Here is a 27,925-nt window from a genome sequence, read left to right as displayed (position 1 = left end):
CTCGGGGCTGTGTACCTGTTTCGTCTATACCAGAGCCTCAGAATGTGCCCCGCTTTCCGTAGAGGGGTAGAAGGGCGCCCCCACCCCATCCTCCCACCCCGGGAACAAGGGTCCGCATTGAACCAGGTGCGAATGTTCCCTCGCCTTCTCCTCCTTTCCCTCCTCCCCTCCCCCTGGCCGCGGCCCCCGCCTCCCCCCGCGCTGCACCCTTGGTGTTGGCTGCAGCCCGCGAGCAGTTCCCGTCAATCCCTCCCTCCCCTTCACACAGGATGTCCATATTAGGACATCTGCGTCAGCAGGTTTCCACGGCCGTTCCCTGCAGTCGTGGGGGGAGCCATCCCCGAAGTCCCTCATCTCTGGGACTCCAAGCCACCTCAAGACCCAGATTGCGAAACGCTCACAAGATAAAGAAACACGACAAGACGGGAGGCAGGGATCTGCGAGGGCGGCGGAGACGGCAAGGAGACCGAAGATGTGGCCAGGCCCGCGCGACACCCCTCGAGAGCCACAATGGTTGCGCCCCGTGACGTGTAGGGCTCATTCACAAAAGGGTTATAAAAGCGGTGGCTGCGGCGCCTACTACTCCCAACCGCATCGGCAGCGAGCAGCTAAGAAGCTGAGACTGAGCTGGCGGCGGCGCAGCGAGCGAGCAGCAACAGCGCTCCTACCTAGCTCTGCCGCACAGCTCCTACCTACCTGCCTCCTTCCCTCAGCCCCTCGCCCGGCTTTGACTACCCGCGATCATGATGTTCTCTGGCTTCAACGCCGACTACGAGGCGTCATCCTCCCGCTGCAGCAGCGCCTCCCCGGCCGGGGACAGCCTCTCCTACTACCACTCACCGGCCGACTCCTTCTCCAGTATGGGCTCTCCCGTCAATGCGCAGGTGAGGCTGGCTTCGCGCTGCCGCGGGGCCCGGGACTCAGGGCTCGGGGCTCGGGGTCACCGGGGAGGAGAAACCGGGGAGGGACGGCTCAGGAAGACGAATCGAGGAGCCCTTTCGCCGGCGGGGAGGGAGGCTTGCCCCGGCCAGAGCAGCCCTACCTCCGGATTCCCGAACTTGTTCGGAGCGCACGGAAGCTTGTCATAATAAGAATTGGTTCTCCTTTCCCGCGGCAGGCTCATTCTGAGCTGCCCCCGGCCCGCCCTCCCTGACTGATCTCTGACATTAGCTGGGACAAAAGTGTCCCAAGCAAAGACTCGCCAACTAGAGTCCGGCGCCTCTGGGGAGGCGGCAAAAAGCGGCAATCTCCCCTCCCCTCGCAGCCTGGAGCAAGGAGGAGGGGTGGGGTGAAGCAGGCGGGTGTGTAAGGCAGTTTCATTGATAAAAAGCGAGTTCATTCAGGAGACTCCGGAGCGGCGCCTGCGTCAGCGCAGACGTCAGAGATATTTATAACAAACCCCCTTTCAAGAGAGTGATGCTGAAGGGATAACGGGAACGCAGCAGCAGGATGGAGGAAAAAGGCACTGCGCTGCGGAATTCTTGGGAAGAAAGGGGGAAACCTTTCATCCAGGATGAGGGGCATGTAAAAAGACCTGAGCAGTCCATGGCAGAACGGTTTCTCCTCCCTCTCTCCCTGCTGCATGCGGCACTGGGAACTCTGCTCACCCCACCTGCGTCCAGAATCTGCTCACTCACGTCAGCTTTCTCCTTCTGTTTCATTCTAGGACTTCTGCACCGATCTGGCCGTCTCCAGTGCCAACTTCATCCCAACAGTGACCGCCATCTCGACCAGCCCGGACCTGCAGTGGCTAGTGCAGCCCACCCTGGTCTCCTCCGTGGCCCCATCCCAGACCAGAGCCCCCCACCCCTATGGAGTCCCCACTCCCTCGGCTGGGGCTTACTCCAGGGCTGGAGTCATGAAGACCATGACCGGAGGCAGAGCTCAGAGCATTGGCAGGAGGGGCAAGGTGGAACAGGTGAGTTCTCAGCACCTTCCCTGGGGTGGGCGTAGTGTGGCTTCAGCACTGGTGGAGGTGGGGAGCCCAGCGGACAGGGTGAAGCCATTGATGGAAATGACTAGATATCCCGAACAGGGAGCCCTGGCTCCAAGCCCTTTCCATCCCAAGTTAGGCTCTGATAGTCCCACTCTAAGAAATACCCTAATGTGTAGTGTCTTCCCTAATAGGTTCCTGTCTCATGTTTTCAGTCTGGGCTCTTCTTTGGCTCTTGCTGAGGTTCTTATTTTAATGCAAGTCACACCCAGCTTGCAACTGCAGGTTAGAAATGGCTTCATAGAAGAGGTGTTAGGAGCTGGGAAGCTGCAGGAGCCAGTGTCACTGGGGTGGGTGAATGGAGCTGAGGGCAGACACTGATACTGAATGCTGTTCTTCCCCCCCGCCCCCACCACCCAGTTGTCCCCAGAAGAAGAGGAGAAAAGGAGAATCCGAAGGGAAAGGAATAAGATGGCTGCAGCCAAATGCCGGAACCGGAGGAGGGAGCTGACTGACACACTCCAAGCGGTAGGTAGATCCCATGGCTCATTTCTTTTTAAAACTTAAGGGGAAAGTTGGAGATTGGACATAAGGGAGCAGCGTCCTTGAGTAAGATCGTGTCTTATGCTTTGCTTTGTCCTCTCTATCCAGGAAACAGACCAACTAGAAGATGAGAAGTCTGCTTTGCAGACTGAGATTGCCAACCTGCTAAAGGAGAAGGAAAAACTAGAGTTCATCCTGGCAGCTCACCGACCTGCCTGCAAGATCCCTGATGACATGGGCTTCCCAGAAGAAATGTCTGTGGCTTCCCTTGATCTGAGCGGGGGCCTGCCTGAAGCCGCCACCCCCGAATCTGAGGAGGCCTTCACCCTACCCCTCCTTAATGACCCTGAGCCCAAGCCCTCAGTGGAGCCTGTCAAGAGCATCAGCAGCATGGAGCTGAAGGCTGAGCCCTTTGATGACTTCCTGTTCCCAGCATCGTCCAGGCCCAGCGGCTCTGAGACCGCCCGCTCTGTGCCAGACATGGACCTGTCTGGTTCCTTCTATGCAGCAGACTGGGAGCCCCTGCACGGTGGCTCCCTGGGGATGGGGCCCATGGCCACAGAGCTGGAACCCCTGTGCACCCCGGTGGTCACCTGTACACCCAGCTGCACTACTTACACGTCTTCCTTTGTCTTCACCTACCCTGAGGCTGACTCCTTCCCCAGCTGTGCGGCTGCCCACCGCAAGGGCAGCAGCAGCAACGAGCCCTCCTCTGACTCGCTCAGCTCACCCACGCTGCTGGCCCTGTGAGCAGGCAGAGAGGGGAGGCAGCAGGCACGCACGTGCCACTGCCCGAGTCGGTGCATTACAGAGAGGAGGAACACGTCTTCCCTCGAGGGTTCCCATAGACCTAGGGAGGACCTTATCTGTGCGTGAAACACACCAGGCTGTGGGCCTCAAGGACTTGACAGCATCCATGTGTGGACTCAAGTCCTTACCTCTTCCGGAGATGTAGCAAAACGCATGGAGTGTGTATTGTTCCCAGTGACACATCTGAGAGCTGGTAGTTAGTAGCATGTTGAGCCAGGCCTGGGTCTGTGTCTCTTTTCTCTTTCTCTTTAGTCTTCTCATAGCATTAACTAATCTATTGGGGTTTGTTTTGGAATTAACCTGGTGCTGGATATTTTCAAATTGTATCTAGTGCAGCTGATTTTAACAATAACTACTGTGTTCCTGGCAATTGTGTGTTCTGATTAGCAACGACCAATATTAAACTAAGAAAAGATATGACTTTATTTTCTGGTAGATAGAAATAAATAGCTATATCCATGTACTGTAGTTTTTCTTCAACATCAATGTTCATTGTAACGTTACTGATCATGCATTGTTGAGGTGGTCTGAATGTTCTGACATTAACAGTTTTCCATGAAAACGTTTTATTGTGTTTTTAATTTATTTATTAAGATGGATTCTCAGATATTTATATTTTTATTTTATTTTTTTCTACCTTGAAGTCTTTTGACATGTGGAAAGTGAATCTGAATGAAAAATTTAAGCATTGTTTGCTTATTGTTCAAAGACATTGTCAATAAAAGCATTTAAGTTGAATGCGACCAACCTCGTGCTCTTTTCATTCTGGAAGTTTTGTAAGATTCCGGAAGGTATCATTGGAGACCAGTTTGTCAAGAAGGGTAGCTCCTGGAGGGGACACACCCCTCGGTTTGATCCCTTATCAAAAAGAGAGAAACTCTGGAGCTGACGTTGGAAAATTGTACAAACGCGTGTCTTCACCTTGCAGTGCTGAGTCTCCCCTTAGAGATTCTCGGAATGGGAAACTGCTTTGTAACAGCTTTTGTGAGAACACGTCTTCCTTTTTCTGTTTTAAAAGTCAAAGAGGGGCATGTTTAAGTCTAGTTGTGCTAATACTAAATGTCTTGGTCTTCTAGGAATCCTTTTAGCAAACAATTAAGTTTTGCACGAACCACTTTAACTTTTTGCCACAAAATCATGTGAAGGTTACTCCCTCCTTAAAGGAGAGCAAATTGAACGGTTAGAATGATGACTTTCTCAATATTCCACTATTGGGACTGGAATCTTAACTTCATTCATTACCCTATCCATCAGGCTGAACTGCCTCTTAACACTTGGTTTAAAAGAAAAAAAAGTTTTCAGACTTCCCTGGCAGTCCAGTGGTTAAGACTCTGCCCTTCCAATGCAGGGGACGGGGGTTTGATCCCTGGTCCGGAAACTAAGATACCACATGCCTCGTGGTGTGGCCAAAAAAAGAAAATGAAAAAGTTTTCACCTGGTTAGGAAAAAAAATAAACACACAACTTTTCAGGTCTTAACTCTTCAGTCCTTAACTCAAACAGACATACATTTAGTTGTATTCTTTTTATTCTCAGAAAGAAAGGAGGGGGGTTCTCATCCCTATCCATTTGTAATACATGCATTGTAATTTCTGAAGTTTCTTTAACATATGCCTGACATTCACTGGGGAAGAAAAAGCTGGCTCTGAGAATTCGAGAGATCTCAAACAGTACAAACAATGGTCGATCATTCGGTAAATAAAAAGTTACATGATAGCTCGAGAAGGAGAAGTCAACATGACTGAATACGCTTTAACTTAGAAACTTTATCACCTTAATGAAGAACATGACCTTTGTCTGGGACACCTCTGGTGATGGGGTGCTTCCATGCACAGGTACCAACCACAGAGAGAGGAGGTGGCGTCCTTCCTCCACTGCTCTCTGCTATCATGTGGGCACCAAGCTCGGAAGCTAGAGCCCAGGTTTGCACCCGTGCCAGGTGGAAGAGGAGCTTCAGGGCCAGCCTTCTAATGCTTTGGTGATAGTAAAAATCACTGGGTGGTTATGGGATGTCATACTCAGCCAAGTTGAAAGTTTTAATTTAAAATGACAGTTCCACTGAGGGTGGTGTTCACACCTATGATCTCCCAGCTCCTCACATAATAACTGACATTTGAAAGCAACTTGCTTTAGGCTCTTAAGAGCACTGACCTCTCACACATCACTTGCATATTATTTTTGCCTGTCGGGCAATCATGAAAATGGCCTTAGACTCCCTGTTTGCTGTCCAGAGGGTAAATTTTCTGTAGTCTTTAGATAGGACCTAAACTGGATACAGAATTACTGTAACTAACACCTAGATCTGAAGTAACAAGAAGATATCTGAAGGAAACCAGCTGGATCCCCTACATGTACAGTAATAACAACACGTGGAAGCAGATTTCTCAGATGGGGAAGGGAAGCTAAACCTCTAGCCCTGGACACTGAACTCCTGGAGACCTGACTAATGGCTTCCGTCAGCCCCGTGCTGATTAGAGAGAGAGGCTTGCTATTCACTTGACAGCCCTGACCTCTGCCTGCACGCAGACCCTTCTTCTAGCTCACCATAGCCCAGCTGAGACCAGGCTGCTCCATCAGCAAGCCTGCATTAAAGGCCCAGGAGAGGGCCTCGCACACAGAGAATCTCTTTAACAGGCTTCTCAGAGGACCTATAGGGTCCGCCATTGGGTTGACATCCCACCAAGCTCTCTGCCCACCATTCTCATGGGATCAAGAGAAGAAAGGAATTCCCTCTCTTTCTAGCTAAAGGGGCTCCTTCCAAATCCTCTTTTCCTGGCTCAGGATTCAACAACTCCCATGCATGATGAACATTGGGAATGTCAACTTTCTTTTGGGAAAGACTATCACTACCCACATGATATGGCCTTACACTGGTCTCAACAAAATGACTATCTCAGGGCACCATCGTTCACTGATACAAAAGATACTCATATAATAGCAAGAGATGGAAATAAGGATGCAAGGGGGTCATTTCTTTATGGGGAGAATGTCTAATTTGTTCATTAATAGATCCCCAGACCTGGCTTAGTGCCTGGCACATAGTACAGGGTTAACAAATATTTGCTGGGTGGATAAATGAATAAATTCTGCACTATTTCCACAAGCAGAAATATATTCCACACATACTCTCTCAATTCTCCTATTCCAGGCCCTGTTATGATATTAAGCAATGGGGATTTCATATCTTTTATGTCTGGCTTCAAACATAAACCCCAGTTCCATCTTTGGCTCCTCGAATTCCTCCGCTGCCTCCCTGGATTACTTCTGCCAATTCAACTTCAAAGTGAATGCACTGCCTTTGTGCTTCCAGCTCCAAATTAATTTTAGATGGAAAAAGGGTAGAAGAAAAGAGAATTATCTTTATATAATGGTGGATTGTAGACTCTGCATCATCTTTGCACATCCCTGCATCTTGTGTAATTCTCAAAATTAAAGGGTAGCATTTAACAATTTGTTCTAATAACAGTAATTTTGTATCAACAGCAACTTCCCATGCATGAAAGAAAGTAAATCAATTATGCTCTCTTTAATTAATGGACAAAGTAGAGACAGAGGCAAAGTAAAAGTTTTCAGATTACTCTAAGGAAATCAGCTGAAGTTTTTATGTTTTTCAAGTAAAAAAAAATCGAAAACAAAAATTCAGTCTTTCAGCTGTGTGTAAGACTTCCTCCAAACACAGAATAATCATATTCTTCACAAAATAAATGAGATATGAGCATCACTTGAATGCTGAATCTCAGAGCATTGTAAGCTGTGCTGTTTTGCTATAAATATTAAAGAGCTCACTCTTGACTCCTCTCCACCACCATCTCCTGTCCTTCCGTGGACACCACTCTGCTCACTGACCTTCTTTCCGTGCCTGACACATAGCATGCCTGTCCCTGCTGCAGGACCTTTGCACTTGCTGTCCCTCTGCCTGGGCTTCTTTTCCCAGGCTGGCTCCTTCCTGTTGGTCAGGACTCAGCTCAAAGAACATCCCCTCCAAGAAGCCTTCCCAGGTCATTCTATCACTCTCTGCAACACCTTATTTATGTTTCCTTTCCCTTTTTAACAAATTTCTACCCTTCACCACTGCCTGTAAGTTCCATGTGAGCAGGGACCTTTTCTATCTTGATCACCTCTCTAGCCCCAAGGACTACTAGGGACCCAAATGCTTGTTAAATGAATGGAGATGGGTGAATGAATGAAGGTGGATTAAACTGACAAAAACATCTAATGGGAGATAACTAGAACTTAACAGTGAAGATGAGCCGTGTTCTTCATAGATTTCTTCCTGAGTGAAAGAGCAAGGCTTCTTGTTTTTTAAAAAAATTCTTGTCAAGAGTTCTACAATATTAAGGCGACGAACTAGCTGGCTTGGGAAGGAATTTTGAGGGGTACCCCAAAATACAAGTATGCTGCAGGTCAGTGACACTTCTAGACTAATTACAAATTGAGAAATTTATTTCAATACCAAATGAAGAGTAGATGCATATGTAAATTTAAGTATCATCATCTTCCAGGAAACAAACAAAACAATGTTTTTCAATCTCATTGATATAAAATAAAATTTTCAGACTATCCCACAAATGCATTTGAGTTTTGGATCCTTGCACTTGGTGTGCTAAATTATAAAACTTACAATTTATTCTGCATGAGAAGAGAAGAATAGGGTTAGCGGCTATCACGATCATTACCAATATCAATATCATTATCACAATCATCATTTACAAGAATATGCCCAGACCTGGGCAAAAGCAGATGGGAATAAAGTGTACTGCCTCCAGATGAACGAGTTCAAAGTCCCTGAAGGGTGCTGGCGTAATAGAGGTCCACTTTGCACTCAGGTGAATGCAACAGAAGCATAAACTGGCTTAGCTGTAACGCAATTCATTTCAATGGCTCCACACACCGATCCACGGGCTGATCTAAGCTGCCTTTCCTTTGCTCTTCTCGAGCACTGTTCAACTGCCTAGGAGAACGAAGATCAGAAAGGGCTCTGGCTGTTGTCCCAAGGAGGCTGCCTGTCCTGATGCATTGGATCTTCTTAACTAATAAACTGTTTTAACTTTCAGCTCAAACTGACATGGTGCTGAGATTTGGTTCATTCAGTTGATGAGAATAAGAACCCGGAGGGGTTTGAGCATCAGCTACATTAGAAGCAGCTACATGTAGGAAGGGGACGCTGCTGAAGCGAGTGGAGCAAATGCAGCACCTCCAACATAAGGGTAAATGGCGCAGGCCCCAGTTGCTCCCATGTTCACTTCGGGGAGCAATTTGTGGTCAGAGCTACAGAAACAGTGATTCATTTTCAGGCTTTTTAGTCAATCATGAGACTGTCATTGCAGCTAAATTTATCAAAGAAAAATGATAAATTAATCTGGATTCGAGGAATTGGATCCAATAGAGCAGAGTGGTTCAGAGCATGGACTCAGCTTTGAATTCTGGCTCCTTGACCTTGGGCAGTTTACCTCTCCTCTCTGCACCTTAGTTTCCTCATCTGTGAAAGGGAGATAATAATTGTATCCACCTCTGGGGTTGTTGTGAGCATTAAATAAGTTAGTCTCTATGGAGCTCATTACAGTGCCTGGGCACACAGGAGTATTATAGAAGGGTGAGCTATTATTTATTGCTTTATAATTTAGGGAGATGGGGGTCAAGGGAGAAAATATATATCCTCTGGAGCAAGCATGGACTTCATCTCATTCAATAAAAAGTTTCCAGGGGGCTTCCCTGATGGACCAGTGGTTAAGAATCTGCCTGCCAAAGCAGGGGACACGGGTTCGAGCCCTGGTCCGGGAAGATTCCACATGCCGTGGAGCAACTAAGCCCGTGCACCACAACTACTGAGCCTACGCTCTAGATCCCGCGTGCCACAACTACTCAGCCTGCATACTGCAACTACTGAAGCCCATGCGCCTAGAGCCTGTGCTCCGCAACAAGAGAAGCCACCACAATGAGAAGCCTGCACACCACAATGTAGAGTAGCCCTCCCGTTCGCCGCAACTAGAGAAAGCCCACGCGCAGCAATGAGGACCCAGCACAGCCAAAAAAAAAAAAAACAAAACAACTTTCCAGGGAATTCCCTGGTGGTCCAGTGGTAAGACTCCATGCTCCCAGTTCAGGGGGCCTGGGCTCGATCCCTGATCTGGGAACTAGATCTCACATGCGTGCCGCAACCAAGAAGTCTGAATGCCTCAACAAAGGTCCCACGTGCTGCAACTAAGACTCGTCACAGCCACAATAAACAATAAACAAATAAATGTTAACCAAAAAAAGTTTCTGTATCAGGTGCTGGATTCAGATGCAAAGAAGGCACAGGCTGGAGTTCCTGGCCTGGAAAGGGAGAAAGACACATAAACGTATTACACACACTGTAGCAATGAAAATTGACAAGAGATGTGCAGGGGTTATGAGAAGGAGGGAGTGATGAACTCTACCTGAGGGAGTCTCTGGGAAGGTGACTGCTGAGCTGGGCTTCAAAGATGGATGGAATTTGCTAGATGAGCAAGCGGCAGAGGGAGGATTCCAGGAGGCAGAGGGATATACGCTGTAAAGGCACAGACCCAGAAGACAACACAGTTAGTTTTGCCGGACTATAAAATGCAGGGCTGGGGGAAGAGTGGGTGGGAGATGTAAACTATAGAGCATCGTATAAGTACAGTTGATTTCATTTACATCAATATTGCCACATCAAAGTGGAGGGGGCTGGAGACAGGCCAACAAGAGGTAACTGTGGCCAGGCCACGAAGAGCCTGGTATTTACTTAGTTCAGTTGTGTGTAGGTTGAACCCAGACAGTGGTGGTGGGAACAGGGAGGGAACAAGAGGTAATTAGCAGGTAGGACTGTTGGGACTTGGTGACTGAGTGGATGTGGGAGGTGAGGGAGAGGGAGGAATCCAAGCTCACTTCCAGCTGTACCAGGCTTGACCCACAAGGAGGCTTGTGGGTCCCCCAGTGACTTTGTGACTCTAGGAAGAAGAGCAGGTTTGGGGGATAAGAAGGTAAGTCCTGTGTTGGACACATTGAGCTCAAGATACCTGTGGAATAATGGGGTGGGGAGGGGATGTAGGTGGTTGGAATTACATGGTAGATGTTCTATAATGTCAATTATAGAGCTTGTCTGGAGGCATGTGGTTGGGATAGAACCTAGGATATAGTATTGATAATGGTCAGCATTTCACATGTGCTTGCTACGTTCCAGGCTGTGCCATGTACTTTACAGGCAACACTAAGTCGGAGACCAGATTTGCTTTGCTAATCATTTTGCCTCTAGCAACTAGCACATAATGGGCACACAGTAATTGTTCTGTTGAACGGATACTCTCATTTAGTCCTCACCACAAACCTATGAGGCAGATACAATTAGGATCCTCATTTTACCAATAGGAAGATGATCTAGGAAAAGTTGAGTTAACCGAGGTCACACAACTGCTAAGTAGCAGATCTGAGATTTGAAATCAGCTCTTTGTGACTCTAAAGTCCAAAGTGCTTAACTGCTTTGCTAGAATGTTAAATCTGCCCCTAAATATGTACTTCTTATGACCTAGGGTGACACTCTAACCCCTCTGAGACTGTTTCCGCTACCAAATCAGGAGTGGGTTTCAAAAATCTCAAACCACCCCTACAGCTTCCAAACATTGATGACATCAGATGACGACTGTGGCAATGCATTGAAGAGGCCCACACCACATCATTTAGGGTAGAAGGTCTGAGCAGCATATGCAGTGCTACAGTGGGACACCAAGCAAGTGCTAGGTACAGGCAAAGAGGGTGGATTAGTGTTCTGCTTCTGTATAACAAATCACAACAAATCAAGCAGCTTAAAACAACACGTATTCATTATCTCACAGTCTCTGTGGGTCAGGAGTCCAGGCACAGCCTAGTTCAGTCCTCTGTTCAAGGTCTCACAAGGTTGCAATCAAGGTGTCAGACAAGCTCACTCTCAGCTGGATGCTTGAATGGGAAACAATCTGCTTCTGAGCTCATCCGGGTTGTTGGCCGGAGGCCACCCTCAGGTCCTAGAGGCTGCTCATAGCTCCTTGTCCTGAGAGCTTCCTCAACATGGCTGCTTCCTCAAGCCCAGCAGGAAAACCTACTAGTGTGTGCTAGCAAGATGGAGATATATATATATATATATATATATATATATATATATGTACATACCACGACATAATCTAGGGGTGACATCCCATTACCTTTTCCACATATTCTGTTGCTTAGAAGCAAGCCTCAGGTTCTACCTCAAGGGGAGGGAATCACACAAATTCCCAACATGGACACCAGCAGGCAGGAATTACTGGGGATCACACTAGGGTCTGTCAACCACAAAACACACACAATGTGTGTCATCCACATTACCTGCTGAGAATTTAAAAGTAATAATAAAACCAGTTCAACTTGGTCTGCTTTTTAATTAACACCATGAACTGGCAATTCTAGACATCATCAGTGACAAAATACTCTTTCCTGAAAAAATCTTTTGTTGTTTTAAGTTCTAAACAGTTGCTGGGATTACTGTTTTCTTTTTTAAATACATTTATTTATTTTTGGCTGCGTTGGGTAGGCTTTCTCTAGTTGCGGAGGGTGGGAACTACTCTTCGTTGCAGTGCACGGGCTTCTCAGTGCGGTGGGTTCTCTTGTGGAGCACGGGCTCTAGGCACGCGGGCTTCAGTAGTTGTCACACATGGGCTCAGTAGCTGTGGCTCACAGGCTCTAGAGTGCAGGCTCAGTAGTTGTGGTGCACAGGCTTAGTTGCTCCATGGCATGTGGGAATCTTCCTGGAGCAGGACTCAAACCCGTGTCCCCTGCATTGGCAGGCAGATTCTTAACCACTGCGCCACCAGGGAAGTCTGGAAAATTATTTTAAAATTATTTATTTTAAAACTAAAAAACGAATAAAGAAAAAACCCATTACATCATCAGTAGTATAATTTAGTAGTTGACTAAACTACTAACCCACTGTTGTGTTGCTTAGGAATAAAAATTAACAGCTGGGCTTCCCTGGTGGTGCAGTGGTTGAGAGTCCGCCTGCCAATGCAGGGGACGCGGGTTCGTGCCCCGATCTGGGAGGATCCCACGTGCCGCGGAGCGGCTGGGCCCGTGAGCCATGGCTGCTGGGCCTGTGCGTCCGGAGCCTGTGCTCCGCAACGGGAGAGGCCACAACAGTGAGAGGCCCGCGTACCGCAAAAAAAAAAAAAAAAAAAAATTAACAGCTAGCACTAATTGAGGTTCACAATGCGCTAGACACTGTTCCAAACACACACACACACACACATTTATATTAACTCATGAATCCAGGTAAGTCCTGCTATTACCCTTACTTTATAGATAATATAGTCCGGGGGCACAGAAGATTGTGATCCGCTCAAGATCAGCCAACTAGAGTGGCGGAGCTGGAATTTGAGTCCGGGTAGTGCGGTCCCAATGTGTGAATTCTTAGACACTAGTAAGGAAAAACAAAGAAACACCAATATCCCCAACAACCTTGCAGGCCGTGGAAACCCTTCAAAAAGGACAGGAAGACTTCTTTCCATCCAGGAGGGCTTCTTTCTGTTCCTGACCTGCCCCTGCTGGATCCTGGGCTGAGGGAGAGCCGGCTTCCCAAGGACCTGTCAGAGGGGGTGCTCTCTCGGCGTCCCTTCTCCGCCCTCGGAGCACCCTCGCCGCACCCCTGCCTTCCTCTGCCAAGCCCAGGTCTCTCCCGGCCCTTCCCAGCTTCCGGCCCTTTGCTTCAGGCCAGGTCGCTGGGTCGGGCCGCGCCAGGAGCTCGCAATTCCTCTATTTACTGTTTGGTTTCTATGGTGAGACGCAGGTGCCGTCAGCGCCCCCGTCATCGGCCCCGCAGCTCGGCCCCCACCCGGCGCCGTGACGTCTGCCCGCTGCTTCCGCTCTGCCCATATTTGGCTCAGCCACGGCGCCGCCCGTCTGGACTAGGCTGGGAGCCGGACTCCCGCCTTCCCCCGCCCTCTGTCCCCGGCCACGCCCCCGTGGGGCTGCTGCGGGCCGCTCGGTTCCACGCGACCCCAGACCCATCCCCGACACCCGAGCGGAGGCGAGGGGCAGGGGCGATAGGGACCCCGAGGGAAGGCGTGGATGACTGATGGATGAACTCTGGGGTCCCAAACATTTGTCTCGTTGAGGCTGTAGCCAAGATTTGGGCTGTTTCGTTTGTTTGGGGTGGGAGAGCTGGGATCACGATTTTCTCACTCTGTGCCCGAAATCATGGAAACAGCCATCCTTCGCCTCACTATTTTACATTTTATAGGCTTGAACTTAAAATTCTCGTCCATGGCGCAGTGAAAAGCTTTGAAGGCCGAGGTTCTGGGATCAGCGTTGCCCCTTGGGGGATAAGTGACCTTGGGAAGGTCACTTCCCTTTACCTAGCCTCGTAAAATGAACTTCGGGGGTGGGGCTCCGTGTCGTCAGGCTTGTGAGGGGAGATCGTCCATCACCTTTTAGTTACAGGCGTTGGCGGGGGGGAGCGGCGCATTACATAATTGGAATATCAGTGAAGTTCTTTGAGGACCCCTACAATTCTGACCTCCATAGTAACTGGATTTGTGCGTCTCTTTGCGCCTTGCTCGTATTAGGCGCTTAATTAACTGTTGCTAACTGATTATTGAGTGAATCCCAGGCAAATTACTTTCGGATTTCACCTTCATAAATCCAGACCCCCGCAATTCCTCTTACAGGCGGAACCAGGAATATTGCAGCGATGGTTAATAATCGCGCAGTAGGGTTGCTGATGTAAAGCGATTTGCAGATGTAAAGGGCAATAAACATTCCTGGGAGGAATCCAGCGAGATTCCAGAAGTCTCGGAGGGAGCCGTGGGTGTGCGCCGCCCGGCCATGAGGGCGGGGGTGGGGCGGGCAGTGCCGCAGTGGCTACTGCCGGGGAGCCGACTGCAGGGGTGGGGTCGACTCTTGAGGCTGCTTGGTCGCGGCTACCGCCCTCCACCCTCAACCCGCACCCATTCCCCAGTTCCTCTGGCCAAAGGAGTGTGTGTTTTTCAGAATTTCAGAGCTAGAACGCACATCAGGTACGATTGCTCTAATTCAGCCTTTCAATTTTACAAATGGGGGAAGGAAGGCTCAGGTTCACTCCGGCAAGTTGCACAGCTAGTCAGAGACAGATAAAAGCCAACATGTCTGGCTTCAAACTGGTGTCCCTTCCACCTCCCCTCTAGCCCCCTCAGCTCTTGTGGCTTCAGGTTGCCTGGCTCAGATGGTGGAATGTACAGTAAAGCTAAATATTGTCTTCAGGGCTCCTCTAAAGGGTGCCAGTGGCATGCCTACTGCCCCATACAGCCCACAGCATGACACCAGGGCCTGGGGTGATGGCCAGGAGGGTCGTACTCCCCAAACTACAAGAGTTCCTCATTCTAGTGGCTGGAATGGCTACCCTTGTCCAGAGAGCCCGAATTGGCTGTCTTGAAACCAGTCTTAAACTAGCAGTTGATTATTTTTCATAGTTACCCAAGCCTCCCATTAACTTTTCTCAGTCAAGACAACAGCAGAAGGCATGGGTAGCCTGAACCCATGGAGACCCCTTTTCTGCTCATTGGAAGGTCTTTTCATGGTACAAAGAGGTTAGATCCTGTGAGGGAATGCTTCTTTAATGTCTCTCTCTCTCTTCCCTTTCTGTTTACCCAACTTCCTCTTACATTCTATATTCTATTTCCTCCCTGACTGTAGGCAGCTAAGACTGAGAAGACTGGTGCCCACCGCTGGCCGAGGGCCGTTCCAACCTGCTGATTTGAGGAGGAGTCTGGGATCCTTCACCTTTCTCGCTGGATCGATTGTACTTGGAGCTCTAGCGACAGAAGTAGCAGCTCTGCCGCCTGGTGGACATATGAGGCAGAGCACCCTTCTTCAATTCCAGAAGCAGCATCACGGCTAGGGGAAGAGATTTTCTTTGTTCACTGATGGAAATAGCAAAACTTGGCAGAAAAAATAATCCCAGTTTTTTCTCTCTTTAGTTTATTTCTGAGGATCTGAGTGATTTGGATGCAGAAAACACTTCTGTTGTTTCTCTCGCCCGGACTGCTTTTTTTCCTTCTGCCAAGTTTTGTTATCTCCATCAGAGTGAACAAGGTTTCCTTGCCCCTTCTCTCAAACCCTATTTCAAATTCCATCTCCTTCATAACAACTTTTCTGACTCCTCTCCTGTATATCTTATGAAATACAGCTGTGCACAGACCCAGCACACAGAGCACAGCTTACATGCTGTCTTTTTTAAAAAAAATTTATTTATTTTTGGCTGTGTCGGGTCTTTGTTGCTGTGCGTGGGCTTTCTCTAATTGCGGCGAGCGTGGGTTGCTCTTCATTGTGGAGCACGGGCTTCTCATTGCGGTGGCTTCTCTTGTTGCAGAGCACGGGCTCTAGGCACATGGGCTTCAGTAGTTGTGGCACGTGGGCTCAGTAGTTGTGGCTCACGGGCTCTAGTGCGCAGGCTCAGTAGTTGTGGTGCACGGGCTTAGTTGCTCCGCGGCATGTGGTATCTTCCCGGACCAGGGCTCGAACCCGTGTCCCCTGCATTAGCAGGCAGATTCTTAACCACCGCACCACCAGGGAAGTCCTACATGCTGTCTTTACTGTTGTTTCCTTGAGAGTTGAGGCCAGGTCTTGGGTGTCTTTTGTGTTCATAGATGCCCAGCACAGGGCTGGGGACAAAACCTGCTCTCAAGCTCTTGCTGATTAATTGATTAATTAATTGATTAATTTCTCCAAAAGCAACTCCAAGCCTTTGCTTTGATAAACCTTCCTCTCAGTTCTTTGGAAATCTAGATAATGATCTAATCAAAGACAGCCTTGCACAAGAAATAGTTTCACAAAGCAGTTTCACAAGAGAACACCACCACCACCCAGAGAGGGATGAGGAAGTGTGGACTCTCCCTGAAGATGAGGAGGGTGGTGACATAGGAAAGTCGGAGGACAAAGAACTAGGAGAGGGGAGGCCTCTGCTCCTGGGATCGGAGAGGCAGCACACCGTCTAGAGCTGGGTTTCTGTCCAGACCCCACCACTTGCTGTGTGGCCTTAGGCAAGTTTACTCTGTTCTCTGTGCCTCAGTTTTCTCATCTGTAAAAAGAACTACTCACCTCCTAGTGATATGAGGAGGATAAATTGAGCTGATATATGCAAAGTGCAAGAACAGTGCCTGGCACATAGTAAGTGAAATATAGCAGTTTGTTGATCTGTTTTCCAACGTAGCTGTTTTATAAATGGAATGGGGGAAGGTTATAAAATCTCTTTGCTCCCTTCTGCACCGACCTTCCTGGGCAGTGCATGAGCTATGTGGTCATGCAGGTCTGGGTGGATTCCTGTCTCTGTTACTAGTTGTGTGACCTTGGGCAGATCACTCTACTTCTTGGAGCCTCAGTTTTCTCATCTGTGAAGTGAAGATAATTGTGTCTACTTCCAAAGACTGCAGGTACATTACATGATTATAAAAAGCCTGGCATATCAGGAGTTTAATAAACAGAAACTATAATAATATAGTTATAATATATATAATAATAATAATAATATATATTATATAATATAGTTATTATTATCTATGAGAGGAGCCACATCTAAAGGAGAAGAGACTCCCCGAAATCTTTGAGGTTTCAAGAAAGATTGAACGTTCTGAGTAGCAATGAGACCAGCTCAACTCCTGCAGCTTGGGGTTGGGAGGGTAGGCCCTGGGTCTGGGCCATGACTGGATATCACAACATCTGAAGAAACCAGGAATGGTTTGCCTTGTGTATCAGCTCTAGGGACATTTCCTGCCTGAGGACTGCGCTGAGGGTGTGGACCTAGTCGGGTCAGGTGCCAGCAGCGGGGGACCCATCCTTCCCACGAGGTGGGACTTTAGTAAAAGAGGGCGTGGGCAGGGTGGGCCTTGGAAACCTGTTGTTGAGTGTGTGTGTGTGTGTGTGTGAGAGAGAGAGAGAGAGAGAGAGAGAGAGAGAGAGAGGGAATGGCCCAGAGACATCCTTCCCTGGAACTGGCCTCCCAGGCCTGGCACAGCCGCCCTCATGGCAGAACTTGCCTGCACAGCTCCTCAAAGCTGCCATTCCCAGCCCTGACCCAGGACATCCCAGAGTGATTGCCCCTAATTATCCAAGGGATGTGGGGAAGGAGGGTTGTCATAGTCTTACAGCCAATGTAACCTTAATTCCCTTCAGCTGCATGGATGGAAAAGTACTAAACGGCACATACAAATCGTGCAGTCCTTGGGTTCTTTTAGAAGGGCGAAGGAGGGTTGCAAAATCCAACGATGACAGAGTGTCGCAACCCCAAATATGTTGGGGATCACTCTTATGGCTCTCACCCTTGACGGCTCTCGTCCCCTGTGACCCACAAGGAGTTGTGCGCCCTGACAGGCTGGGGTCTACACTAAGTAAGTTGTCGTTCTGGGATCCCAGACGGTCTTAGGAGCTCTTTGGGGATCACAGAGGAATCTGTGAGCCTCATTCCAAACTCATGTTTCCAGTCGTGGCAACGGGGGGCGGGGAGCACCCAACGACTAGTACCTGGAGCAGAGCTGAAATGTGGCGTGTGAAGAGTCACGAAGGTGCTAATGTTGGTTGTCTCTGGGGAGAAAGGAATGTGTTTTTTGTTTTCTTCTCTTTGCTTGTTTGTACTCTCTGATTTTTCGTTTTTGGCGAGCACACAGATTGCTTTTGTAATAAAAATGTTTTTTAAATGTTCCCAGCAGAACAGTATGTTTGTTTTTTTAATAGGTAACGATAATAAATGGAAAGGCTCAGAACTCAGACACCTCCTGATTTTTTTCTTCCACCCCTCCTTTCCAAAAGAAATAGATGCTCCTGGTGAAACCTTTGAAAATTCAGATAATCAAAATAAAGAAAATAAAAATCACCTGTAATCCCATTACAGAGGTAATCACTGCCAAAGGCGGGCCTCTCACTGTTGTGGCCTCTCCCGTTGCGGAGCACAGGCTCCCGACGCGCAGGCTCAGCGGCCATGGCTCACGGGCCCAGCCGCTCCGCGGCATGTGGGATCTTCCCGGACCGGGGCATGAACCCGTGTCCCCTGCATCGGCAGGCGGACTCTCAACCACTGCGCCACCAGGGAAGCCCTGCCAAAAGTTTTGATTCTCCCTTTCCAATATACACTTTAGTTTTATACTTTTTAATTTATACATTGTAGTTTTCATGAACATAACACCAGGCCAGAATACTGTTTTATAATCTTGTTTTTCTATACCATAGATCATGAACACAGACAATTTTTTTTTCTACGTGATCACTTTAATAGCTAGTCACATAGAATTCTAAACATCCAACAATTTAACCAATCCTGTATTCTTGGACCTTTGTTTCTAAATTTTTTGCTATTATAGACAAGGATGTAAATATCTTTGTGGTTAAATTTTTGTGCACATCTGAGATTTGTTCGTTCGAGTTGGGCCCAGGGGGTACTCCTTTTTAAGGCTTTTGAAACATAGCTGTGCAGTCAGTACACTGTTACATAGGACAAGTGGGAAGGGAGTATTGGCTCAACCAGTTTCTAGCTGTGCAATCTTGAGGAAATGACTTACCCTCTCTGCACTTCAATTTCCTCAAATGTAAAACTGGAATGGTGGTAGCTATGGAATGAGATTGTTGTGAGGATTGAATGAAAAAAAGAGTGTCACGTGGTGCCTGGCACAGCACAGGATGAGCCCTCAATAAATGGTGATTTTTTCTGATTTATGGATTGTTTTTTCTTCAGGGGAAGAAGTTGTCTTGAGGTTGAGGTCTGGTTGCCTGGGAAAGTGGCGGGGAGAACTCGAGCAGGTGTACATGGTGAAGGGGGAAGATGCTGGGGAGTGGAAGGCAGAAGAGGACAAGTGATAGAGAAGAAGCTGATGGGGGTAGGCTGAGGAAAGTTTAGCAGAGAGGAGTGTGGGCGTGGGGGACAATGGGAACCCAACGGACACGGGTGAGATGTCCACATGGGCCATTTGGAGCAGGGACCCTCGGAAACAGAGCCAGGTGCCAGTCCCTGTGTGGCCACCTCTATAAGATCTGAGATGGAGCCTGTGTCCTTTGGTCCTGGCCCCACGAGGCCGCTTTCTGCCTTCCTCTCAGTCCCATGTTGCATTACTCCAGGGCAGTCTTCTTTCAGTGCCTTGAGTGTGCCATGTTCCTCCTTGTTGGGTGAACTTTGTGCGTTCTGTTTCCCCTGCCAGGAATGCCCACTCTTGCTGGCTAATTCTTAGCACCCTTCAGATCTCAAGCTTAAAGCTCACTTCCTCACAGAGGCTTTCCCCGGCCATTTGGTATGAACCAGCCCCCTTGCTCCCGTTATTCTCTCATGGCCCTCTGTGCCCTCATAGCAATGCCAAAGTTTGGTGTCTTCACTGGGCTGAAAGCTCCATGAGGGCACGAAGAGGGTCTGTTTTTTGCTCACTCTTGTACCCCTGATGCCCAGCACATAGTAGACACTCAACAAACAGTTATTGAAAGGGAAGAAGAATAAGACAGTTCATCTGTGACCTGTAAAATGCTTTTACATCCCCTCCTGTGGCTTCAATCCCATCCTAATTGATGCTGGCTGGTTGGCTGAAGGAACAGGAGACTTGAGGGCTGCGAGGAATGCCTTAGCCAGCTGCTCTCCCATCCTTCTCTCCCTTGAGGAAGCAGGCTTCCCTTTCTAAGACTAGAAACTTTAAACCAGTGCTTCTCAAACTTAAAGGTGTATATAAATTACCTGGGGATCTTCTCAACATGCAAATTCTGATTCTGGGTGTCTAGGGTCCACCTCAGGGTCAGGTCCAAGACTCTGCATCTCTAACAAGCTCCCGGGTCAAACCCATGTTGGTCCCAGGACCTCTGAGCAGCAAGGCTTTCAGTCTACAGCCTCTTTCTGTTTAACACACCACCGATTCCCACGCCTAAGTTTGAGTCGCTGCGCCCTCTGCCGGCCACTGCGGGGCATGGCAATCATTGACCAAGTATTAGATAAAGACTGCACGCATGAATTTTAAAACTCATGCAAAATTCTTGGGGAACAAGATCTTCTCCTAAAAGCAGATGGGCACACAGATTCCAATAGCATTAGGAAAATGTACTCTTTTTTTTAAACATCTTTATTGGAGTATAATTGCTTTACAGTGTTGTGTTAGTTTCTGCCATATAACAAAATGAATCAGCTATACGTATACATATATTCCCATATCCCCTCCCTCTTGCGTCTCCCTCCCACCCTCACTATCCCACCCCTCTAGGTGGTCACAAAGCACCGAGCTGATCTCCCTGTGCTATGTGGCTGCTTCCCACTAGCTATCTATTTTACATTTGGTAGTGTATATATGTCCATGCCACTCTCACTTTGTCCCAGTTTACCCTTCCCCCTCCCCGTGTCCTCAAGTCCATTCTCTACGTCTGTGTCTTTAAGGAAAATGTACTCATAAGAATACACTCTGGGACTTCCCTGGTGGCGCAGTGGTTGAGAGTCCGCCTGCTGATGCAGGGGACACGGGTTCGTGCTCGGGTCCGGGAAGATGCCACATGCCGCGGAGCGGCTGGACCCGTGAGCCATGGCCGCTGAGCCTGCGCGTCCGGAGCCTGTGCTCCGCGACGGGAGAGGCCACAACAGTGAGAGGCCCGTGTACCGCAAAAAAAAAAAAAAAAAAGAATACACTCTGTAGGGACTTCCCTGGCGATCTAGTGATTAAGACTCTGTGCTTCCACTTCAGGGGGCTTGGGTTCGATGCATGTCGCAGGGCCAAAAAAAAGAATACACTCTGTAAAGGATCCCAGCCATGCTGAGGCAAAGAAACTCCCGGAACTGAAGGATGTTAAGACTGGGGGAACCCATCTCTGCAGCGATTTTCTTCTTTTGCCACTGTTGGCTTTTCCCACTCTTGTTTTTTTTTCTTCATCAGGGCTGCATTATGACTTTCGTGGGCCCTGGGCACTTTGAAGTTCCCTTTCTCTATAAAAATTAATTAAAATTTTCATTTTATGACTGCATTGTTATAAAGATGAATAGTCGGAGGAAGATGAATATATAATATATTGTCCTTTTGGAAATAAAAGTTAATTTTTTTCTTCTGATTTTTAGACGAAATTAAAACATTTTCGTGGGTTTCTAAAAATAGCATGGGTCCCTAGCCCAGTCCTCTTGTATCCGCCCTGTTCTCCACGAGGTGGCAGAGAGCGCATTCTTAATGCTATCTGAATCTGTGTACCCACCTGCTTTTAATGGAAGATCTCGTTCCCCAAGAATTTTGTGTGTTTTAAAATTCTTGTATGCTGTCTCTCTACATACGCCCAAGACTGTACTAGATGCTTTGAGGGCCACTGTGCTGTTCAAGTAGGTGACCAGATTGAACATGTTAAATGACTTAGACATATAATATGTGGAGTGTTTACAATGTGCTAAGCGCCTTAAACATATCTCTCAAGTTTCAGAACAGCTACTATCCACGTTGTACCCAGGAGAGCACCAGAGTTGAGAAGGTGACATCATTTTCTCACATTCCAGGTGAGTAGTTGGCAGATCTGGGATTTGAACCCCAGGTCTGTCTGACCCTCTCCACAGGCTGTGACAGGATATCCAGTGAGGTGCCTGCTTGGATGTATATTCCCAAATGTATGTTACACTATCAGGGCCACCAGGGGGCAAGATGTCAGGGAGGGCTGGAGAGTCTTAGGGAGGAGGGAGACTGAAGGTCGGCTTCGGAGCAACAGTCATTGCAGAGAATGAAATGGCAGGGAAAGGCATGTGAGGTCACAGAGGTGTGGAGGTGGGCCCCTGGTTCGGGGGGGGGGCCATGAGGAGACTTCCCAAGTGGGAGGGAACTCGAGGTTAGGAAGCAGAGGGCGATGAGGCAGGGTGTGGCTATAGGGGGTGAGGAATTTGGGCCCAGTCTAACGTTCAGTGGGAGGTTCTTTGTTCCCTTGAGTCCTAAAATTTAGTCCTGAATTATCAATAACCTAGCAAAGTTTTATCCATCCTCCCTGTCTCAGTTCCTCATCTGTCAAATGGGAGTTATGAAGCTTGCCCTACCCTCTGAGATGTCAGGAAGTTCAAATGACTGTCAGCCCCACAAGGATGGGGAGCCTGTGTCTGATTCAGGCTGTATCCCCCGGAGCCTGGGTGCTCAGCACACATCTGGTGAAGGAATGGGCATGATATCCCACAAATCCCTTGAAAAGCAGCGACAGGAGACAGTGTGGCTGGAGAAAGCGCCCGGAGCCAGAACAGGGCGTGCGTCTGTGAAACAAAGTTTGATATAAGAGACCACCAGAATCTTTCTGCAGGATTGTGGATTGAGAATTTACAACCCTAGGCTTTGCTTTTAGCTTTAGGATGTAGGAGGTCAAGTCATTCCATTCTAAATTCTTTTTTTTTTTTTGCGGTACGCGGGCCTCTCACTGTTGTGGCCTCTCCCGTGGCGGAGCACAGGCTCCGGACGCGCAGGCTCAGCGGCCATGGTTCATGGGCCCAGCCGCTCCGCGGCATGTGGGATCTTCCCGGACCGGGGCACGAACCCGTGTCCCCTGCATCGTCAGGCGGACTCTCAACCACTGTGCCACCGGGGAAGCCCCATTCTAAATTCTTATATCTAAACCTACCTTGACTCTAGTATCCTAACTAGGAAAAAAGGCTAAAATGTAGTTTGTCTTCTGTATTTCATGTTCTCCTAACACTTTAGGCACTTAGTACAGATGTAATTTTTTTTTGGGGGGGGGAGCTTAAAACAACAACCAATCTATTATATCTCATTATTTCCTGGGTCAGGAATTAAGACAGGAATTGGCTGGGAAATTCTTCTGCTCAATATGGCAAAGACTGATGTCCTCCGTGGTGTTCAGCTGGGGGAGGGGCTGGTCTGGAGGGTCTGAGATGGCTTCACTCACATGACCAGATGCCATTTAACATTTTGTGTGATTATTTGATTAATAACTGTCTCCCTCACTAGTCCAGAAGCTACCAAAGGACCGGAACTGTGTTTGTTTTTGTCTATCATTTTATCCCTGGTGGCTAGCACAGGACCTGGCCCACTGAGGCTTAGTAAATAGTATTTGTTAAATGAATCAATGATGCAATTCTTTTTTTTTTTGGCGTGCTGCACGGCTTGCGGTCCCCGACCAGGGATCCAACCTGGGGCCCTGGCAGTGAGAGCGCCAAATCCTAACCACTGGACTGTCAGGGAATTCCCAGTGATGTAATTCTTATAACAAGTGTCAGGATCCTCAGAAAAAAGGCATAGGTAGAAGTTAATGATGATGATGATAGTAGGTCAGTAAGTGCCAGGACTGAGCTAAATACTGTGCAACCTGGCGGGATGGCATTATTTATTTACCCCCATTTTACAGATGAGGAGCTGAGGCAGCCCTGATATGGCTTCAAAGGGCAATGCAAGAGGAGCCCCTTTTATGTCCCAAATCAGAGGATCTGGGGTAAACTCAGGAAGCCTGGAGGCCAAGCAAGTTATTTAAATGAGTCATTTGAGAGATAAAAACCTGATGAAATGACAAAAGGCTGGAAGGTATGTTTTCAAATTAGTCACAAACAATGTTCCAGAGTCCCGCTTCTGCATTATCCAAATAAACCATCCCCAACGATGAGGTGGAGATTCACAGATTCACTCTGTCACCACATTCACTTACCCTGTTCCTCAAAATCCACATAATTGTTTCTTCTTCATCCTGGGTTTATTTATTTTTGACGCTTCTGCATAGCTGGACTGTTCTGCCAACGTGTTGTAATGCTTCCTTCGTTTCATCAAACAACAGGCTGGCCTGTCGTCATGAGAGTAGCATCCCAAAGCCAACGTGGGTTAGTAATAGTGCCCTTGATGGAAGTTGCCTGCGGGGTCAGAGTATTAGCAGATTATCTGATACCCAGGCTTCTTGTGGGCTCTGCCTTGCATGAAGGGCTCTTCTAGATCGTGTTACTGTGATAGGGGAATACCCAGGGTACCAGGAAATTCCTGCCTGGGCAGGGAGCTGACTTCCCGGCACCCCAGGGATTCCAAGCCCAGCCGCCTGCAGCCAATCAACAACGGAGCTGCCTCACACTGACAAGCAAAACGAAGCCCAACAAAAGCAGCTGGAACCCAAACAAACAGACTTGGGTGAGGTTGGGAGGGGGGTCAGGCCTGGCGTCATCCAGGCTCTGGGCCAGGCCGTTGTCTTGGCGACGGCCAGTCGGTTTACCAGCGGGCAACGGAGCCAGTTCTCTGGGAGGGAAGCCCGAAGAGGGGGCTGCGGTGCCTGGGCGGGGTGCGGTTGGGGGGTGGGGAGCTTCTCCAAGTAATAGAAACCCACAGAGAAGGCACTGGGCATTTCCAGATAGTGGTTTCTTCTCTCAGGAGCCAGGCAGGCTGCCTGGGGGTCAGTGGGCTCAGAGAGGCTGGCCAGCCTGAGAGGGAGGGAAGTGGTCACTGAACTAGCAAAGACGCCTCTGGAAAGGCTGGAAGGTGGATTTACAGCGGTCTTAGCTTTCTGGGCAAAGCATGAATTGAAGTGGATCACAGAGTTCTATAAAACAAAACCCAGAAACAATACATACACACAGCAGCCAGTGGAGGAGAGGCCTTTGGGAACCTCAGAGGTGGCACATGAAAGTGTTTTATGTCCTTCTCCAGGAGCTTTTTTTCTTTTCATTTTCTTTCTTTCTTTTTCTTTTCTTTTCTTTTTTTTTTTTTTCTGATGACCACAATTCAAGTCATTGTCTGGAGGAAGGAACAGCATTCGATGAAAACAAAACGTTAGAAAACCTCTGTTTTGCAGGGTAGGGCCTAAAAGGTGTTCGTGTCCATGACAGCAGGTTACTTTAGGGTAAATAAGAGACTCCCTTTCTGGCTAAAGTGAGACATTAGTCAAAATAAATGCAATGGAGGAAAGAATCTTGGTACCTTCCTCCAGAAATCTTGCTGCAAAAGTACTTGTCATACCAAAGGACAAATACTGTATGCTTCCTTCCACATGAGGTTTCTAGGCCAGTCATTTCATAGAGACAGAGAGTAGAATGGTGGTAGCCAGGGGCTGGGGGAGGGGAGGACGGGGAGTTACTGTTTAATGAGGATGGCGTTGCAGTTTGGGAAGAAGAAAAGAGCTCTGGAGATGGGTGGCGGCTGGCGTTTGCCCAATGATGTGCATATACTTAATGCCATTGAACTGTACACTTAAAAATGGTTAAAACGGTAAATTCTGTTATGCACATTTGCCTATATACATATACATATATATATATATTAAAGTGTCTCTCACTTAAAGACTGTCTTCTAGCTGTACCAGGAGACAGTGGCGTTTGCTTGGAGGCTGACCCCCAAGGCGTGTTGGCTCAGCTGTCTGAGCCTCTGCTGTGTCATCCATTAAGGAAGGATGCCGGTAAGGAAGAATGGACATGAGGGCATTTAGTGAACAGAAATACACCACAAGAACGTGAAATGTGATTAAGATATTATTTCAAAATTCATTTTTAATGAATCTAAATGCCAGGGGGCAAGTTGAAAGGGGAAGGGGGGAGCTTTGAGGAAACCAAGGAAAAGATTATATTTGGCAGTTATAGGAATTGGAAAAAGCCCAAATATTTTATGAGAGTAGAAGAGAATTTTGGGCTCATTCTCAGAGGCCAGAAGGTATGACCAACTTGGGCTGTCACAGCGATTTAAAATACTTCTCTCTTTTGCTCTGCCTAAATTGAGAAACCATTTAAGCCCACCCATCAGGAGGAAATGAAATGAAATGAAACAATGTCAAAACATCACCTCTCAAATTTCATGAAGGGAAATGGTACAGTTACAACACAATGCTGGGTCAAAGTTTATGGGATCTCGAACACAAATGCATAGTGGAACTCAGGTTACCATCAGAGAGTCCCATTAACTGTCAACAATCTATTCAAAGCAATTTTTTTCTCCCCGTTTTAAAGATATACACCATTCAGGGACTTCCCTGATGGCGTAGTGGTTAAGACTCCATGCTCCCAGTGCAGGGGGCCCAGGTTCGATCCCTGGTCAGGGAACTAGATCCCACATGCATGCCGCAACTAAGAGTTTGCATGCCTCAACTAAGGAGCCGGCGATGCGCAACTAAGAAATCTGCCTGCTGCAACTAAGGCCCAGTGCAACCAAATAAATAAATATTTTATAGAAAAAGATATACTCCATTCACCACCACCACCACTTATGCAACATATGTTCCATTAGCATAAGTTAGCACGTGCCAAAGCACTAATCTAAATGTGGTGCATTCCTTATCTTTTCACTCCTTAGAAGAACCACGCAAGGCGAATCTTTTTTATAGATAACAAACTGAAGCTTGTGTTTGAAACTTGTTCTTTCAAGTTTCAAGAGGTGGAGCTGGGATTTGAACCCAGGGAGATTGGCTTCAAATTCTGTGATCTTTTATTCTTTTCTTAATTGGTGCCCCCAGATCACCATGTGAGAATTGATAGAATTAGTCTCCTCATTCTGTGGAGAGTCTGTGGACAATGTGAACACATGTGGCTGAGACAATCAGCGCTCCTTAATTAAACATTAGCTGAGGTAGGCCAGCCATTGCTGGCCTTGTGGTGTATGTGCGATTTCTATCAATTTAATAATTATTAAGAATTGAAAAGATTGCTGAAAAAATCTTATGTTTCACGTTTGTGAAATGTGTATGGGCAAAATGGTTTCATTGATATTTTTTCCTCTAAAACTGTGGACTGCCTACAGATGACCAGTATCTATGGATCAGATGTTCTCTAGGGCATGAGGATATCTGATTTCTTTGAGGTAGTATAGCATTTCCCCTCTTTTCTTTCTCCAACTGCCTTCCTGGGGTCTGTCGCTTTGAAGTTGAGGAGAGCAGAAGGAGGTCTTTGGTAATGCCACTCAAGGTGGAGGAGGACTCTGAGCCTGTTACTATAGCAACACAAAGGAGATAGTTATCCATCCACCCCTCTAACAAATGTTTATTGAGCACCTATTATGTGGCAGGCACTGTTTTAGGCATCAAAAACTTAATGATGAGTGAGATAAAATAGTTCCTCTTGTGGAGCATCTATTCCAGTGGAGAAAAGAGACATCAAACAAATAAACATAAAAACAATACAAGTCCAGATAGAGATCAGGCTCTGAAGAAAATAAAGCAGGAAAAGAGGAAAGAGAGTGCCTGGAGTGGAAGTGGAGGCATCTTTTAGACAGTGTGGCCATAGAGAGGGTCATCTGAGGCTCTGCAAAGAGGTTAATCTAATTGCACAAAGAATCTGATTCTCTTATACATACTCCATCCCAAGCCCAGACCCCACTCTCAGTAGGACCACTTTCTTCTTGTTCACCTTCTCCCACAGAATCTGAGGGGGACCCATTTTCCTAAACCCTCAGCAGCAGAATGGAGGTGGATCATGGACATTTTAGGAAGGGGATAAGGAGAAGGTGAAGCCAGACCGTGAGGAGGGAAGGAAAAGGTTCAAGGGCTTGGAGACCCAAGGGATGAAAAGTGTAGTGAGTGTTCATTGATTACCTACTCAATATCCATTCCTCTCCTCCCCACTTCCAAACAGCACCCAGACTCTCCTCCTGGGTTTGGATGAGATGTCAAGGGGGAGTCCTGACTGTTTTAAGCCAATCAGGAGAATATCAATCCGTTTTCCTCTGTGATTGGCTCAGATGGAAGTATGAAGTGTGATGCTTGAGTCTTCTGATGCATATGGAAGTGAAAT

The 27,925-nt window shown here is 47.8% G+C and overlaps 1 protein-coding gene and 1 long non-coding RNA gene across 2 annotated transcripts; one reads left to right on the top strand and one right to left on the bottom strand.

The window, feature by feature from the left end:
- Nucleotides 1-576: 576 nt before the first annotated feature.
- FOS (Fos proto-oncogene, AP-1 transcription factor subunit) lies at nucleotides 577-4,029 on the top strand. Its single transcript, XM_067730016.1, has 4 exons — nucleotides 577-884; nucleotides 1,667-1,918; nucleotides 2,354-2,461; nucleotides 2,585-4,029. Exons 1-4 carry the CDS (start codon nucleotides 744-746, stop codon nucleotides 3,224-3,226), a joined length of 1,143 nt encoding a protein of 380 aa, XP_067586117.1. The 5' UTR covers nucleotides 577-743; the 3' UTR covers nucleotides 3,227-4,029.
- A 2,551-nt stretch (nucleotides 4,030-6,580) lies between these two features.
- Nucleotides 6,581-13,052, bottom strand: LOC137220469 (uncharacterized). Its single transcript, XR_010941708.1, has 3 exons — nucleotides 12,751-13,052; nucleotides 9,705-9,814; nucleotides 6,581-9,600 (listed from the first exon to the last, which is right to left on the bottom strand). It is a non-coding gene; the product is annotated as an uncharacterized lncRNA (long non-coding RNA).
- Between the last annotated feature and the right edge of the window lie 14,873 nt (nucleotides 13,053-27,925).

This window comes from Pseudorca crassidens, chromosome 1, assembly GCF_039906515.1.
Source record: "Pseudorca crassidens isolate mPseCra1 chromosome 1, mPseCra1.hap1, whole genome shotgun sequence".
In the NCBI taxonomy this organism is placed as follows: domain Eukaryota; kingdom Metazoa; phylum Chordata; class Mammalia; order Artiodactyla; family Delphinidae; genus Pseudorca; species Pseudorca crassidens.
Note: the sequence above shows the minus strand (reverse complement) of the source record. Positions and strands in the feature narration are given on the sequence as shown.

What these genes read in the sequence shown, in the direction of transcription:
- FOS (XM_067730016.1), top strand. Translation starts at nt 744, where the DNA reads ATGATGTTCTCTGGCTTCAACGCCGACTACGAGGCGTCATCCTCCCGC. An exon ending in GCTCTCCCGTCAATGCGCAG is followed by an intron (nt 885 to 1,666) that starts GTGAGGCTGGCT and finishes GTTTCATTCTAG; the next exon opens with GACTTCTGCACCGATCTGGC. An exon ending in GGAGGGGCAAGGTGGAACAG is followed by an intron (nt 1,919 to 2,353) that starts GTGAGTTCTCAG and finishes CCCACCACCCAG; the next exon opens with TTGTCCCCAGAAGAAGAGGA.